We start from the raw sequence: 18,767 nt of genomic DNA, 5'->3' as shown, positions 1-18,767 counted from the left end.
CCGTTGCTTATTTGTGCTGATGAGAATGATAACGGCAATTCGTGTTCTTTCAGGATTTTAAGACTCCTTGGAATAGATGCATAGCAAGGCTCTGCTGTTCAGTATTTCTGGGTTTTTGCCTGCTTTGGTTATTGAAATAGCGGCTCCTTGGCTTGTGTTTTAGTAAACAGAGGTTATCTTTGTTAGAGAGGAGGCATGTGAAGTGTGTCCTGGGAGAAGAAGGGGGATGAGCACTCTGCGGTCCAGCCTGAGGTATTAATTCGGTAGCAGTAGGCTCTGTACTTCTGGATGTGCTGGAGCACGTTGCAGGTGTCATTAAGGACCATGGAACATCTTTGAGAGAAAGGGCAATATTAAGCCCTACCAATTAGTTTCTTCCTCAGCAGAAAAGTGCAAAACCCATTCTAATCTGTGACAAGACTCCGGAACTGTTTTCAGGTTATTTTTCTAACTGCGAATCGTGTATGTTTGAATGTACAGTATCTTGTTTTCTCTTGGGTCCACCAAGGAAATAACACTGCATTGTGAATTGCTGCTCACCTTAAGTTGTTCCTTTCTGAGCACATATATTGAAAATACAGTGTTTGGAATTGCTCTTAGATACACTGTCCTGCAACAAGGAGTGCGCACTAAGGATGACGTGGTGGTGCAAGTGGATGTTGGTAAGGAAGGATGGGGAGGAGCAAGGGTTCGGCCATCAACAGTGTTGGCTTCCTCTGTCCGTCCTTTCTGTCACTGAGGCTTGTTGTCAAGATGCGGACACACAGTCACAAGGCCAGTCCTCACTTTGATGGGAAAGAGGGATTTAGTCTCTTACAAATTATGGGAATTGGGTAGTTTTGCTTAATTCTTTATCATTTATATAGATACCTAATGATAAACTGGACTAAAAGTGGCCATGTGTCCTGTTCTTTCTTCTGGCTGAATGATGCAAAAAATTTAAGTCATTAAACTGGTACTGAGAATTTCCCAGTTTTCTTTGTTTCACAATTTTTGGCATCTAGACCTATCTTACATTCATTTACGAGCACAAGATTGCAACTTTTCTTTCTCGCTAGCCCTACCTGCCAGATGGTCAGCTTGATCTGAGAGCTGTGTACCAGCCAGAAGAGGCACGGGGGTGTTAAATTCAGTAATGGGGACCACAAGCTAACAGGGTGTCAAGTTGTAGGTGTAGTCTACCATTTTCCCTTCTTCCACATGTGACACAACTTTATGCATGAGATTTTCTGTGCTGGGAGAAGGAAAACTTTAGGGAATCTAACCTAGTTGTTATTATTTTTAGTAAATAATTATGCCCCTTTTTTAAGTTTCTTTTAAAATATTTCAGTCTCTCAAACTGAGGTAAAATGTAAAAGCAAAAGGCAGTGGGAGCTTTTGGCCATTGCCAGCACTATACCCATGTATCTTGCGAAAAGCTGCGCTATAGCATGGGTCGTGATAAGTTAATTGGCTTTATTTTAATCTAAGATACAACTGAGAACATGGTTCAGCTATTTCTTTTCCCTCGGAAATTTTGTAGAAGCAGAATTAGAGTTCACAACAGGTAGCAATAGTAAATAGATGGAAATTACTGTTAGTTGCTCCAACTTTATTTACAGCGATTAATATTTCAATTTAAAATTAAACCACCGTTACTTTTTAATGAGTACTTTTTGACTGACAAATGGGTAAGTACTCCAAAACCAAACAAAACCAAACAAAAAAATCCCTCTGAAGTTTTGATTTTCTGGAGCTTCAGTTCGCAGCGAAGTGTGCCCAGGAGATGGCACTGCGTGACCAAACTGGAGGTGCGAACCGGCTCCGGAGGGATGGCACTTTCTGCAGCAGCTCCCAGGCACTTACTGGGATGCCTGGGATGTGTTATTACAGAAACACAGGCATCGTAGAAATTAATCTCGGTTTGTTTTGCTTTCTTTTTCCAGCAAAGTAGTGAAGGTGGGCATCCTAATGAAGTTAAATGAAATTGCAGAAGATACAAAATAACGTAAAAAGAAGTAGAATTTTTGTCTCAAGTAATCCCGATTGAATGGACAGAATTTGAAACAGATTTAAAAGAAATACCCATAATCATGACAGTCTTTATTAAAAGTCAGTAAGATTGATTTTGATTGCCCTTACATCTTGATGAAGGAATCTGTCCCTATTTACTACATACTGTTAGTGCATGTTATGACTATGTTATCAGAAAGTGAGATCCACTAATAAGAAATCTTAAAAAAAAAAAAAAAACCAAACCAAAACCAAACAGAAGATTCCACCTGTAACTCAACAGTGTGAATTTCTTTTGAATTACCTTCTGGGCAACGGAATATGGCAAGGAGTTCATAAGAATGGAGAAACTCAGACTACAGAAGCTTAAAATGAACTTACTGAACGTAATGCTCATCAGGTTTCTTGCTGATTGCTATGGAAAATCAATGTTACAGAAAATAAAGTTATAAAAACTACTGGGGATAAGAATGAAATTCTGAAGTGGATCAAAGATAGAAAGGACCAAAGATAGAAAATACTGACTTCAGAGGAGTCAGAAATATTTTGCTGATTTGCTTTAAAATAATTAATAGCCATGTCTGCAAATCCTGGTGAATTTTCTCTTGATTGTGCCATTAGGAGTTTAGGAATTACTTGCTCATTTTGTTTTGTTCTGGTTTTTTGTTTGGTTGGGTTTTTTTCCTAGTTCACAACTGAAAAAAAGAAGGATTTTTAGAAGAAACTGGCAGTCTGCCACTACGTGGGAGTTTGATACGAGAGTTGTCTCAAAGCAATCACTGATATAACTGCAGACGAATTTGTGTTGATGCAGTAGCAAACTCTAATGAGTGTAGCAGCCTTTCTTTTTTAAGCAAATTAAACTTGCAAGATGGATATCCTGGGTCTCTGAGTCTGAAAGGTTTTCAACTGTCCTGGTTTCAGCTGGGATAGAGTTAACTGTCTTCCCAGTAGCTGGTACAGTGCTGTGTTTTGAGTTCAGTATGGAAGAATGTTGATAACACCGATGTTTTCAGTTGTTGCTCGGTAGTGTTTAGACTATAGTCAAGGATTTTTCAGCTTCTCATGCCCAGCCAGGGCACAAGAAGTCGGCACAGGACACAGCCAGGGCACCTGACCCAAACTGGCCAACGGTGTATTCCATACCATGGGACGTCCCATCTAGTTTGGGAACTGGGAGGTGGGGGCGGGGAATCGCCGCTCGGGGACTGGCGGGGTGTCGGTCGGCGGGTGGTGAGCTATTGCCCTGCGCATCATTTGTACATTCCAATCCTTTTATTACTGCTGTTGTCATTTTATTAGTGGTATCATTATCATTATAGTTTCTTCTTTTCTGTTCTTATCTCAACCCGGCAGTTTTACTTCTTTTTTCCCGATTTCCTCCCCCATCCCACTGGATGGGGGGGAGGGAGTGAGCGGCTGCGTGGTGCTTAGTTGCTGGCTGGGGTTAAACCATGACAGTCCATTTTGGCGCCCAATGTGGGGCACAAAGGGTTGAGATAACGACAAACCTGACCAGAGCTGGTTAAAACGAATTTGTTCTAACATCAACACATCCTGGATTTTTGTCCCAACAGGTCTTATTGTAGAATAATCAAGAAAATATTCTTACTCTGAATGCTGTTATTTGTTCATGTTTTGTTTACTCACCAGGATGATCATCCTTGCCCAAAGTCATAAATTCACTAGCAAAAATATTTACCAGTAACTAGCTGCAGATTTTGGGTCTTACGTAACAAGGACTTGCACATGCCTGCTATTTCGATCTTTGCCAAATGGCAGTATCTTCATGGGAAAAGTACTCCCGTCTTTTTCTCTAACGACTCCCATCCAAATGAATCAGTGCCATGGACTGCAGACTTGTGGTTGCCCAAGGATCCATTAGTGGAGAGGTGACTAGTAGCATAAGCTAGCCACTTCCCATTAGGGACTGAAGTGGGTGGGTGTAGCCCACAAAATGACATAGGACTGGATTCAGTTCATCTCTTGGGCATCCTTGACTAACATGCTGTATTGTTGCCAACTAAATTTAAAGCAGTCTTTCCACCCTACAGCTCCTAGAGGGGAGATCTGCTCAAATCTCTGAGATTTTGGAACAACCTCTGCTATTGTATGCAAAAGAGAACCGGTCCTATTCTCACCCCTATAGGCACTGGGGGGATGAATCCCATAGATGTGACTTCTTCAATTATGAAATAATTACAACTATTGCTATGCGTTGATATGTGTCAAAAGAGACCGCTGTTTGCATCTTAATTGTTTCACGTCTGTTACACTACCATTTTTGGGGAGTGAATCTCATTTTTGACAGCATTTAGTTGTGCCAAAAATAAAAAAGACCACGCTCATCTGGGAAGGGGAAGAGATGTTGGAACAGAGTTCCGCGTTCAGCAGTTGCCTCAGCTCCGCGCAGCTGCGAGGTCCTGCCAGTCAGCCAGGGCTCTGGGCTGCTGGGGGGCTTGCAACACAGCCTCGTCGGGAGATTTCTCCTCAAAAGATTGGCACGCTGCTGGATTTCAAAATGCCAAATTTGAGGTACAGTGTACTATTACATATTGCTGAATTCCAGAGCTGAATGTGACCTGAGTGTAACGCAGACCTTGCACGGAGTAGCCCGTGCAGCTGTACTGCAGACACTTGGAACAGTCTGGGACTTCTTTGATTCCAGCGTTAGTTAAGCACTAAAAGCTCAGATCACTTTTGTTTTACAAATAATGAGGAAGGTGTGAGCAATTGTGGGATTTTGTATTTTTGTAATGCGTAGTTAGACCAAAATGAATGTATCCCTCACAGGGTTGTGGTTTTTTTTTTTAAATCCGGCTCCTAATTAGATGCACTATAAACAAATAAAGTGTTTGCACAACTGCCTACAAAGATCCAAACCTGTCAGACACTACCTTAATGAAAGTTATTGTCAGGTATCCTGGTCACGTTTCTCATCTTTAATGACTTCCCCTTTGTCACAACATCCTTGAGGACTTGTGGTATGTTCTGAGTTACAGATCCCAATGTACTTTACCTGACCTCTAGTTTTACGGACTGATCCAGTGCAAGAATTTTTAAAGCCTTTATTCCCAAGGTCAGCCTCACCTGGGGAAGGAGTGGGTAATGCTTCCAGTCTAGTGCATTAGTTGTGGTGTCAGTTTACTGTAGAGAAAAATATCATACACTAACTTCAGCAGTACCAGAAAATTCCGTTATTCTTTAATCCATAGTGGGAAGCTGAAAATCCTCAGGAACATAGGCTCTTAGTTATTTGGCTTTTTAGAGAATATTAAAATCAATAAACCGAACATGGATCTTTTAAGTACAGACAAGATTATATGTGAATGTGAATATAGTTTGAAGTATAATATCAAAATACAGGGTGGTTAGTTTAGTTTTAAAACATACTTGGGAAGCTTAATTCTGAGCAGAGGAGACTATTCCTTTTAGTGAAAGGGATAGAGTATTGCTAAAAGATATTTCTTGCTGTATTTTCAGAAGAACCCATTCATACACATTTTGCTGGAGTTAATAAACAAGTACTATGTTTTGTCTTTGCTAATGTAGTATCCTGTTTGAAAAAATGTCTAGTGGTGATTTCTTAGGATAAAAGTACCAGTATGTCTGAAAGTATGACCAGAGAAGGAATATATGGAGGTACCCTGGAAGTGGCAAAATGGTAATTTGCTATACCATTCCATGTGTTTCCCTACAGAACATGGCATAAAATGTGGGTTTAAACAAAAAAAAAAAAAAAAAAAAGGTGAAAAAGGTGATATAGGCAAAAGTATTTTCTATTTTCTTGGTATCCATTTGTACTGAGAATTATCAGTATAATGTGTTTCTGATGGCTGTTGTAACCTGAGTGTCTTGAAGCAATTGGTTTTTCATGGCAACATTCTAGACCTTCCTCCAAAGCTAGTGGGTAGATAAAATGCATGTTTCTGAAGCTCATTCTTCCATAATAATTGATAAATTAATATTTTTGTTCTGCTGAGCACAGTGCATGAAATCCTTCTTTCCTTGGCGGGGAATTGCCTTGGAGGTACGACCCAGCTTTCTGATACACTGGGAATCTTATTTAGAGTCAGAGGAGACTGTCGTGAAGCCAGTGGAAACCGAGTGTGTGTATGTGCATGCATGTGTGTGAGGGAGAAAAAACCAACCTTAATAATATTGATTAATTCAACTTGAAATAGGAAGGGGAGTATAGAAAGCATTCACAATTGCCCTCCATTTAATCCATGTTGATGTCAGTGATTAATTTCCTTGTGGGTTTTTGCTAACACTGCATTAAACAGAGGCTGTTTGTACTATTGCCGTTGATATGCTTTTTCTAGTAGATGTAGAACTATTTACAAGTTAGGTTCATGCTACATGTTATGCATAACATGCATCATTCAGCACAAGCCTACAGCTAACTTCATGATATTGAAGTATTTCCACTGTTTCCAGCCAGCTCCTGCGTATGACTGCTACCTGTCCCCTGCTGTTCTTTTAAAGAGGGGTTGATACCACTGCAGCTACCTTAAAACCAGTAAAGCCAGAAAGATGACCACGGATCTATATTCATCTGTGATTGGTAACAATTTTTTAGCCAATCTGATATACATTTCTTTCTACAGAAGAGGGCAGCAAAAGCCATATACTCTTTCTTTGCTGCCTCTGAAGATGCTAAACCAAGTTACTTAAGTAGAGCTATGAAGACTAGGTTTTCTAATTGATCTGCTCAGAGAAACAGGGCAGCACATGACTGTCATAAGTATAAGCATGAAAGCGTAAGTTCCTGTTGCATGAAAAAACCCTGAAACATCAAAGACTGTTTTATACCAGTTATTTGGGATCTTCATTCAAATAGGGCCTCTAGCATTCCTGTAATGTGAAGCTAGCGATAGAATTGGAAGAGGCTCCAGACCTATGTGACGGAGGTGAAAGGATCTCTGAGCCAAAGGTCAAAGCAATTGCTGATGCGTGAAAAATCTTTTTATCCTTCACTCATTTAAATCTCGTTCAGTATTGCTGGGGCCATGGAATTATTGTTGCAAGGGTGTGAAATGCTTGTGGGGGTCCCTTTGGAAGAAGATACTCAAACTCGCCCGTACCATCACTGCCATTCTCTGTATATATATCTCTGTATATATATGTATATCTCTAATAAGAGAGATATATATCTATAATATCTATATCTATATCTATATATCTATAATATGATATTCTGGCACTTATGGCAATCCTCTCTTCTCCCATTACCCCATGTTTCCCCTGGGTCTTGTCCCTGTGTGGGGCTGAAGATTTAAGGTTTGACATTAAGACTGAAGGTTTGATGTTGTACTTAATCTGGTGTAGCTGAAAGGTGTGCACCGTCTCTCCCACTTTCTCTGCAGACATGCATGACTTGCACGCTTCCCCCTCTTTCTTACCTGATGCTGACTAGTTTGTTAGAATCTCATCTACAGGATAAGTCCAGGGGGGAACTAGCTGGAGAGGTTTTTAAGATATAGTTTCTATATAAAGTGCAGGATCCTCAAAGGTGAAAATTCAAACAATGTAATAGCCCAGCACATTATATATTAAGTATCACCTTGTAATGTCTCCAGGAATAAATGATGCAAATTTTCTCACCTCAGAGTCACACATCTTGCTTAGAGGCATTTAAAATGCCTTAGAGAATTCAGTATAAATAGAAAAACTAAAATGCAGATAAATTTCTCCTGAATAGTTTATCGATACTGTGGATTCAGTTCTCAAAGATTCTTTCACTCCATGCTGGTTTTTATGGTGTTTAGATGTTGTCAGAAATTACCTTCTGTTAGTGCAAAGTTTTTTAGGCTCACTATTTTCTTTACCACAATAGGAAAAAAGGTAAACTAAAATATCTCTAGATGCTATTTCCAGATGGTTTGGTTTCTTCTGTCATAAACTAATCACCAGGGACTGCATTGTGTGACACTTGTGCCACTTATTCAAGATAATTTAGAGTGCCTTACTTTCTAAATTGCTCATTGACTGTTTGTACTACTTTGTTGTCAACAGAATGAGAAGTTAGGAAGAATGGATGACTTGGTAGGGAGAGTTGGAAATGACAGGCTTACCTTTGTTACTTTAGCCTGAAATATTATTGCCTCGGCTATAGTAGATAAGATTAAGAAACTTAGAGCAACTGATGCAGAATATGCAGTTTTGAGTCTTACAGCACTAAGAACCATTAAAACCTTCATCAGCATTTAGAACAGTAATATTTCTTAATTTGGGTAGTGATGTTTTCCTGTATAAAAGTTGGGACTTTTTGTTCATCTCATGAGTACAAAATATTTTTATGAACCTAACCATGGGAAAGTGTAGTAGTTGTTCTAATGAGTCTAACAGATTTGGAAAAGGTTATAATATGTTGCATCATGTATGAGGTCTTCTAGTGATGAGGGAAGGAACGTTTAAAAATACTTTCATTTGTCATCTAATTTATAAAAAAAAGCCCACAGAAATTACATCGTGACTATAAATCTTGCACAGAAGTAATGGGCTAATGGTAAATATTACATAATTGGAGGTGTGGGATTTTGAGACATTACCAGGAAGACAGACTAATGTTTGGTCATGAAAGAGTACTTGTTTCACCTTGAGTGGGCAGAAAATCAGGCATTTTCAGTAAAGCATGCTGTTCAAAAGACCCAGAAAATTTAAGCTCAAATGAGAGATTTGAGTAGGAGGCATTTTCTTCTTGATTAGGTCTCTATTGAAAACACTGTATTCAGGCACAGAGCAGAGTAACAAAGAGAGCGGTTCCTGATTTAAAAAAAAAAAAAAAAAAAAAAAAAAAAAAAAAAAAGATGGTTCTTGGGCTGGAAGATCTGTGCTGTGAAAGAATAAAATGGCTCTATTTTGTTTAAATAATCAGAGTAAAGGAGAGAACATTCTGATATATGCCAAGGGGATAGGATAGTTTGTTGAAAAAGAAAAGGCTAGTAATAAATCAGGAGAAAAAATCTGGGATTGCATCAGAGATTGTGGAAGCCTCTGAAGGTACCACATATAAAACTGTTCTGAAAAAACCCAACCTTTCCAGCAAGGGGGATATGCAGCACAGAAAGGAAGAGAGAATAATTGCTGCTTAATAAGCTTGCATTCTTTATTTCTAGATTGTTTATGATTTCTTTTTAAATATGCTTTTAGAGCTGAATCCCTTTGGGCAGCTTCTCTACTGTCTGGGCAGGAAAACCATCCCCTGAAAAGTGTTCACTCTCTGCTTTTTCACGAGTTTAGCCATCACGGGTAGAGGGACCGGGGGAAGGTGTGACGGTTCAGTGCCTCTGCAGAGCAAAGGCTGCGTGCAGGAGCTCTGCTTCTTAAGCACATGCTTAACAACGTTCTTTGCTCCAAGTTACAAAAGTCAGAGGAGGAGAGCCTTGTACCAGAGGAGAGGTGTTTCCTACGGGTGTTTTCTGCTGCCCTGTTAAGTTTGAACAGCTTGGATAGCTGTGCTTTCATGGTACTCAATAAAACTGGGCAGATAGTGATGAAGAAATCCTGTAGCTTGATAGAATTAACCATGTCATAAGTTCCAATATTGGCCCATCTGGGATGACTCTATCACGTGCAAATGTACACTAGGACTGTAAGTGCTTGGCTTTGTTCCTGGTAGTTCTCTTTCCATATGTTACGATTGACAAGATTGGTACAGGAGTAGTCGAGACAGTGATTTCAGGTAAAGATATACAGTGAAGACTGAGACATAGTACCAGTGGAAACAATGTGATATTAAAAAAAAAAAAAAGGCCATGTTGTGCCATTTGGCACAGAAGAAAATGTTCAGAAATCATTTCTATTGTGATGTCAATAGATTAAATAATAGGCTAAAATGCAATTGTTTATATGTTACCTTATTGACCAAAGCTAGCACTTTTTTTTTTTTTTTTTTCTATGAACAGTATATTTTCCCCTTCAAAAGGCTAGGCTATGACTTAGAATGAAGAACATCATGAATTGTGTTCTGCCTGTCATACTGGGAGAAAAATGTTTTTATGAAGTTAATCAAGTTTCAGTTAGGGTTTCTGCGAATTGTCAGATCACACAGTGAATAACTGGAAAGAGCAATCCATGCGTCCTTGCCATTACAGTGCTTCCGTTGAATATGGCATTTCATCAGACTGAGTGATTAACAGCAAAATTTAACTGGCCTGATAGAAGTGTCAGCTATGGAACCTGTTAATGTAAGCCGTGCTATTTCAGAGCCAGTAAAATGTGCTGCTGTTCTAATTCACAGGCTCCTGGTGATGGAGATTATCATTAATCTAATGAAATCCAACTCAGCAGGGAGAGCTACTAAAACTAGGTGTCATGCGTTTGATAGGTTCTATCACTTATTTTGTGGTGATGGTCTGCTTCTTTGAAGACAATTTCTGTATGAAGTAATAGCTTGAGAAAACACAACTGTTTCGTGTGAGAGTGAAATACTGGTTGGGTAAAGTGCCAACACTGTAACTTCACAGTGCAGAAGTAAAAGAAGAACATGTTTTAAATCCAAAGAGGTCTTACCAGAATCTGAGTAACACTTTTAAGAGTATCAAGGTCTTTGAGTCAGGTTTTAAATAGGATAGTTTATTTTTTTATAACAGTCTCTTATCAGTCTCTTATTGCAGAAACATGGAACAAGTGAATAAAAGAAAGTCTATAAAACTGTGTTTACAGTATTCTTAATAACTTCTATTTACTCACAATAGCATCACTGTAGCAGTTCGAAATGATGCTTTTTATTAGCTAGGCTGATTGGTTGGAAGTCAGTATAGCAAACATTGATACTATCAGACAGTTGCAGAGCCTGTTGATATTGATATATTTCCACTGGTTTCATTAGATGATGTATTAGGTCACATAAAATGCAAATACAGTGTAAATCTTATCAAATGCTTACTTTCGATAACAGTTTCTTATGGTTTTCATATATTTACAAAACTCTGCATGAGAGTCCTCAGCATCTGGAAGAAGTAATAATCTTACACCTTTAAAGGGCAGCTTCATGATACGTACATGATCATGATTTTAAGCCGTTATTTCTTTGGCAGATTCTTTTGATTTCATATTGAAAACAAATATATTTACAAAACTGCTTTCTGAAAAACCATGTACTTAAAATGTGTCTAGATTATACCTCTGAAATGTTAATTCTTGATACATACAATTTCGTTAGATTGTTCAATGCTTTTTCATGGGACAGTTGACAAAGTTACCAAATGTATTATGCCAGTGTTCCATATTTCTTAGCACTCTGTTACTGGATCACCTAGCAGTGCAAATGGGATGTTGATGACATCTTAGACAGAGTCATATTTCCATTAAATTAATAGAAAATACTGACTGCTGGAGGTAGATTGACTATTCCTGATTCAACATGTAATTAGAGCAGTGCATGCAAACCATAGTTTTTCTGGTACAAAAACTCGGAGACTATATCTACCTTTTTTTTTTTTTTTTTTTTTTTTTTTAAGTAATTAGTTATTTCTAACAAGATTTGAACTTGAAGACTGGGTTTGCGTTCTCTTTTCATTTCCTTTCATTTTCTATTCTGTCACTGAGGCTAGCATACCAGACTTTAAGTTCGTGGAAGTCTGGCTGGTTCTGTGTCAGTAGTAGTTTGCCAAAATATTTACATGCCTATGGCAATTCCAGTGAACCGGTTATTTGAGACTGCTGTGTGTGTGTGTGTGTGTGTGTATATATCTGTACATTACCTTTCTTGAAGTGAATTATGCAAGCGGTTTATAAACGTTGACAATCTGCGGTTTGTGTACTCTAGAGGGTGCTACTGATCTAAACGATGAACAAACTTTTGCCCTGTTGTAGTAAACTGGAACTATAATTATTTTTGAGCATACAATCTTCTTATTGATAGGATCAGTAATTAGTTCGCAGTTCACTGTACAGATATGCCCAGAAATCAGTGTTCAAACGGAACTGAATCCTGTGCACTTTATGTTATTTGTACAGCAATTGGACTAGAAATGCTTGGTGCAAATTGCAGTGTTCAAGGCTATGCAGGGCTGTGAAAATAGACTTACACACGTGAGCAGTGGTTTGCAGGACTGGACCCCACATGTTTGCTGGATGTGTGCTTTTGACTTTAATAAAGACGGTTGCTGATAAGCTCATCATCACAGTGTTAAAGAATGCAGATTGAAGTAGTGTAAACTTGTTGTAGGATAGCAAATGATTTTCCTGTTGCTTTTGCTGCCAATCAAAAGTAGCACCAGTTTTAATACTTTGTTCATTTATATGAAATGAAACCACATCAGTTTCATGGTATAGTAAGATACTGTGGAAATGTGTGTAGGTGCTATGTAGTTTAAGATGGAAACATTGCAGGTCCTTTTTATATATTTGAAACCCTCTTAGTGATTACCACTTCATTCATTGTCCTTGCCAAAGTTCTGTAAGTAGTATGAGTTTGTATTAGGCTGCATCTATGGCAACTGTGTATCTATAGTTGTTTAATTTTAAATATGCAAGGTTTTTATCCGGAAAATGAATTGTGGAAGCAAGAAACGCATAAACGTTTCACATATTTTGACAAGATTCTGACTATAAGAGGTCACGCTAGTAACTCCAATAGGTGACATTTGTATTAGTAGCTGTCCATTTTCTCTACGTTTAGGCTTTGAAAAGCAACTGTTTACACAGTGAGTTTCAGATGAAAATGGTACTGCTTGCTTTCCTTCTCTTCCCTACACACAATGCAAGAAATCATCAGCAGTGGGCAGCCAAATGTTACTTGAATTGGGGCATATTGGTTTTGTTAACTTCACTCATGCTGACAGCTAACCTCACCCTCTTCTCAAATGCCTTGCCTAGAGACCCTGTCCTTGAAAGCATTACTTCCCTTCTACAGAGGTGCTCCGAGAGTTAATATACAGGTATTCTATGCTCAGTACTGAGAGTAGTAAGGCGTAACAGGAATTTCAAACTACAGTTCAGTGGAATTCTGTAAATCAATAGCACCAAAGAATTTTGTTCCCCATCTCCCCTCAGTAAAAAAAACCCAAAACTAATTAAAGCACGTAATGAATGTCTTTATGATAGGCTTGCACTTTTCTCATATTGCAAATAGGAAATAATTCAAGCAGGGCGTGACTGTATTTCCTAAGTACAGTAAATAACATGAAAACTAGGTTCTATTTCACAGCAAACTCATGCTAAGAGTTTCTTAGAGTTTGTTCTGAAATGACCGAGTCATGACTTTTTGTTGCAAGTTATTTTTTAGAGATATCAAGATAAATTCGTGCAGTTTGTGGCTCGATATTTGGAGAACATTATTGAAAATGACACATTTTTATAAAAGTTGTTGGTTAAAGCTACTTTGAAATTAAGTCTCTCTAAATGTCGCATTTGTTTTCAAGCCTCAGATTGCTTCACTTTAGTACTTACTATTACTGTTTATTTTCAAAGCTGAAGTCATTTGTTGAAATGTGAACCATGCCAGGTTCAGTTGTTTAGAGGTTGCCTCATCTAATTGATGTTTAAGGAGACAGACTGAATTTAAAGGAATAGCATCTCACATTAACTAACATTTTGAGTACATTCCAATATGTGCTATAGACTTAGTGCTAAAGCATTGAAAAGCCTCTCTTTTGGTCTTTGTGGTTTCCTGGTTCCATTTCCTCTCATAAAGATAGAGATGTAATCAGTTGCTGATATCTGTTAGGGTAAGCGTTGTGGGAGGTTTAATCTCTGTATATGTTCAAGTTACCATTCAGCTTTGAAGAAGCTGACTATTACTCTAAGCTTACTTTTCAGTGTTCAAGAGGCAGCTTTACTATAGAACATTTATTGTATTGTGTTGTGTAGCCAACATAATTCTATTTAAATTAAATTTGTGTTATGCGATGTCCAATAATGCATTTACATCACCTGTTGCTGCATCAGAAATAAAATCTGGGGGCTCATCCTGTTCCCACTAAAGTTCAACAATAACATTACTGTTAAATTCATAGGGATCAGAATTGGAGTTTTAAATATTTTTCAAAGTGGTAAATCTTAGTTTTTCAAAGAGACATTTAAGCTGTCTGTTGTTACAAATTGGTTGCTTTTCTCCTGAGGAAGATGTGGTGTTATCTTTGAACATGAGACCTTCCTCTCTGGTCTGGCTTTTGTGAACTTCTCCCAGGGTAATACAGATGTCCTTGGTTTTCCTGCAGCTATTAGATTAACATGGTCCAGCTGATGCTTCAACATAAACAGCATTATAAAACTTAATCTGTGTCCAGACATCTTCAAAGTTTTCATATTCATGTGGAATTTCAGAACAAATTTGGAAAGAAAAATAAGTGATTAATAGTGTTTCTTTGTTAGACTTGTGATACAGTATATTTAACTTCTACTTTTGTTATTGACAAAAATATTTGATAACATTATCCTGAATATCCATCTCCTATAATAAAATAATAGATTTCAAATGTCATATTTCATACATGTTTATTACAACTAAACAGTAGAAACCAGTAATGCAGATGCTTTCTTCATTATTGCCTTCTTACTAGTTGTGTATTTGTACAGAATTAATTGTTGGGCAATATTTTAGTGTACCATTTCAGTATAAACACTTTCTTTGCTTGCTACCATCCATTATCCGTAATACCTAAGATATCCTAAAGAAATATGTAGCTTAAGGCAGTGTTTCAGTTGATTATTATGAAGTTTGGTTCCTCCACTACTGAAACCAATGGTGAAACTCTTCTGGACCTCTTTGGGAAAAGGATTTTCCAAAAGCAATAATGAATTGTTTTAATATGTAGTATATACATTACTTTCACTGATGAGGTAGATTTAGCTTAATATAATAGCATTTTGTCAGGTGCTGAAAATGGACAAAGATTTTGTTTGGTTTCTTTTAACACTTGAGAAGATTGTCTCTGGTGTTCTCTTTTTCGATTGTGCAACAGATTTTTGCTTGCGTATAACAGAAGTGGGAAAGGTGCTCTAAGCTTTGTCTTGAGCAAAGGAGGTGCAGAGAAAGACCAATACCATATCCCTTTTTCAGCTTCAGAGTGTTAGAGTAATTCCCTTTTACTAAGAGATTGATTTTTTTTTTTTTTTTTTTAAATTCCCATTTACTCCAAAGCAGATACATGCTGCCTAAGGCATACAACTGATGGACTCCTAGAAAAAACGCCTGCTCGTTAGGCCTGGGAGACTGGATCGTTGAATTCAGTTCTGTTTTATCACACCAATCCTGGTGTATAATAATTAGTCATAAACTCTCCTTCAGATTAATGACATTGTCTCAAGTTATAGTCTAGAAAAAGCAAAACTAATTAGTAAATCGTGCACTTGCAAATTTGGTGACAACAGTACCTCTGGTACTTTCTTTAAAAACAATATAAAGTTTCTAAGCATAGTGTTGCAATAAACCAGTTTTTCTAAGTAAACTAAGTGGATAAATATTAACATGAATGGTTGTTAGGCTGTTGTTCACGTTGAAATGAATTTCCACTGGCATTGTTGACTTTAATGAGAGCAGGATTGCATCATTTTAGTGGTACTCATTTTATATTAATATCTAATTGTGAAATATGTCTTTCAGTATACTTTAGTATACACTTTAATGTTGAAAATCACATTATGTATGCTTTTTATCACAAAATACTGCATGATGGGATGTTAAGAATACAAGGATGTCGAAGGAAAGAGAATTGTGTATGTGTAGTAGGTGGATTCAATTAGTGTATTGCCTATTTTCAAGACACTGAAGGCCATACAGGAAGCTTTTATGTAGCTACTGATTACAGATACATATATCCTTGATTTTCTCTCTCCCTTTTTTCCTGCAGGGCCAAGGCTTTTCGTGGAAAAAAAGTCCATGGAGAATATGACATAAAGGTTGAACAGGTAACTGAATTACTTAATCTGAATGTTAATTTTATATTTGTGTATTTATACAAATACGTATATATGTATAAATACGTACCTCTCTGAAGGCATTTAAAAGATGTGTAAATGTGGTGCTTAGGGCATGTGGTTTAGCGGTGAATTTGGTAGTGTTATGTTAATGGTTGGACTCAATGACCTTAAGGGTCTTTTCCAACCTAAATGATTCTATATGCATGTATGTATAGATAGATACATAGTCCTTTGTACTTAAAAAAACCCTTGCAAGAAGAACCCTCAATGATTTAGTTATGTTTCATTCTAATGTGGCTCTTTTTAGAGGATTCTGACTGTAATTTGCACAACATTAAAAACATGTCGTATTCAAACGTTGTTGCTTAGAGACTGAATTTCCCAGACACTTCATGAATTACATGTTGCATTTCTGCATCGCTAATTCCTTCACTTAAGAAGATACATACACTCAGGTTGCAGTGCTAGCATGTGGGGGTTTTAAAGAAAGCACTGAATAAATATGGAGATATAATTCAGGGTGCATTGGAATCGTGGCTATTTTATTTGAGCTAGAGATCCAAAATTAGGGAATTAAATAATTCTTTTCACTGCTTTTCAATCTTGAATTCTATGAAGAGATGCTACGGTAAGAAGCTTCAGACTTAAACCGAATTGTTTTGTCATTGGAATTTCAAAGAGTGAGGTAAAATTACCACTAGCTGTGTGGATTCAACTTATTTAAATTCACTGTAATAGTACAACATCTAGCTTTGCTCCATTCTTCACACCACTGGATATCTGCTGATGTTCTTGGCTTGGAACCATGGAAAGCTTTGCCAGGGATCTTCGAGAGTATTGAGGGAGAAGCAGGAAAAAGAAGACAAGCTATTTTGTCCCCAAATACCATTCACACCTAGATCTGACCCTGGAGCTGACATCACTCACACTGTCTCTTTAATATTAACAGAAGCTCGGTGTAAGCCTACGATTTCCTTCCTGTGGTCTCTTGTAGGACCAGAACCACCTTTAATCAGTAAGAGACTGGAAGTTTCTGAACCCTACTCATCACTTAGTAACACGTCAACACTGTGACAATTGTATACAGGTTTATTAACAACTACTTTAGTGTTCTTTTGCTAATACCAGAGAGCATTGTTTTATTTTTATACTACTTAGAGCAACCTATCTACCACATACAATGTTTTCGGTCATGTACTAAGCTTTTAAACTACAAAATCTATATTGTGAATCCCTGTAATTGTTTAATATGATTTATTAATTGGAGAGATCGGTTGTCAATCCCAGATTAAATAGATTTTAAATAATTCTTTAACATTGTTAGCACTTATACAAATATTTCAATCTCTCACCATCTGCACTGTTTTTACAATAATCTTAAAACTGCCCCTTGTGTTTAGAACATTGTAACACTGATCCAAGAAAGTATATAAACGTATGGGATTTAGTGAAGAGACCTCCATGCTTGAAATCAAGCACATACTTAAGCTATTGAGTTGGAACGGTGGTTACAGTAGTCAACACTGGCCTTAACTGAACACTAAATTCTGAAAGCCTTACACAGATTTTTCTTAGGAAGACTTTCAGTGATACCATTTTTCAAGAGGAGACTAATGAGAATTCTGACACTCTCTATTCTGTGTTAGTGTCCGGGATAGCAAAGACGCTTTTATTTATCCACTAGAAGACAGCTGGCTGCATTTCAATTATTCTGCTGTGTAATGTTATTGTAAAGTGCCTTGAGAGTCTAAGCTGATGAAAGACTGTGGATAAATGAAAAACATCCTGTCCTTTCCTTTCAAATAACTGTAGATTCAGAGTATGGAAGTGATTCCTTTTAAATTCCACATTTCCAGTGTGAGAAGATACTTTGAAAAAGGTCTTTATTTGTGAATTTTGCCAGTCAATTGTTTATTGGCACCAGATCTTTTAAAAAGAAGAGTAAATGCACATAAAGGAAATAGAAAGGAGTAAAGTATATGAAGAGACACTAAATGCTATAAGAAAAGAATTTATTTATCATGGTTATTTTAACATTACTTTTGTACTGTTTTCTTCAAAACCTCACGTAATTTTTGTTGAGTCTGTATTAATCTCTGTGATAACACTATACAAAGCAAAAAATTAATCTCTATACTTCTGTGCAGACATGAATGAGGAAATACACTTCCTACTTGCCCCCCCCCCAGTCCTTTTTAATGAAGTTTTTTACTTTTTGCTTCCTTGGTATTAGAATTTATTCAAATGTGATGTGTCATATGTGGCAAATACTATTGGATTAATATCCTCTTAGTGCTTATTATATTCCAAATGTATATTGTCAGCAGTTTGGATACTAAAACTTAAAGGAAGAGATTTAGGTAAATAAAGGTAAAATAAACCGGACTGACTAATGTGAGTCTTCTTTTCATAGGCAGAATTTTCAGAAATCAACTTGATAGCCCACGCTGATGGCAATTATGCAGTAGATATCCAAGTATTTCGAAATGGCACTAAAGTTGTCAGGTAAGAAAAACTAAATAGAATAACAGCGAAAAGCAATAAATGGCATAATGTATGCATGTAGAAAGTACTGAATGATTGTTTGGTATATGTGTTGATAGGGATTTTGACTGATGCGGCGCACCTTGGTCATTGTCATGATAAGTAGGAAATAAAGTATCTGATCGGTGCAGTAAGTCCTGTTTGTGACAGGAAGGAAATCTCTCAACATTTTCATCACATGAAAGATGGATTTGATTTAGATGGGAATGAAGTCTTGTATAAAGAATATATGATTGTGAGTTAGGGTTATTGATTTAGGTCTTGTCTTTGCCTCAAAAATAAAGACAGTCTTGGTGATTTTGTGCATGCCAGACTTTTCCAGAGGAGCAGTGTTTATTTCCAGTGTTGAATATTTTCTG

General features: G+C 37.3%; 1 protein-coding gene across 1 annotated transcript in view; it reads left to right on the top strand.

The window, feature by feature from the left end:
* SYN2 (synapsin II) overlaps nt 1-18,767 on the top strand; it is a 196,055-nt gene that overhangs the window by 59,527 nt on the left and 117,761 nt on the right. The window contains exons 2-3 of the mRNA XM_049826782.1: nt 15,795-15,852; nt 18,278-18,369. Coding sequence (XP_049682739.1) covers nt 15,795-15,852; nt 18,278-18,369 — 150 coding nt within the window. The remainder of the gene's footprint in view (nt 1-15,794; nt 15,853-18,277; nt 18,370-18,767) is intronic.

The sequence above is a fragment of the Accipiter gentilis genome, chromosome 23, assembly GCF_929443795.1.
Source record: "Accipiter gentilis chromosome 23, bAccGen1.1, whole genome shotgun sequence".
Classification (NCBI taxonomy): Eukaryota; Metazoa; Chordata; class Aves; order Accipitriformes; family Accipitridae; genus Astur; species Astur gentilis.
The sequence above is the reverse complement of the archived record's forward strand: the minus strand, read 5'-3'. Positions and strand labels throughout refer to the sequence as shown.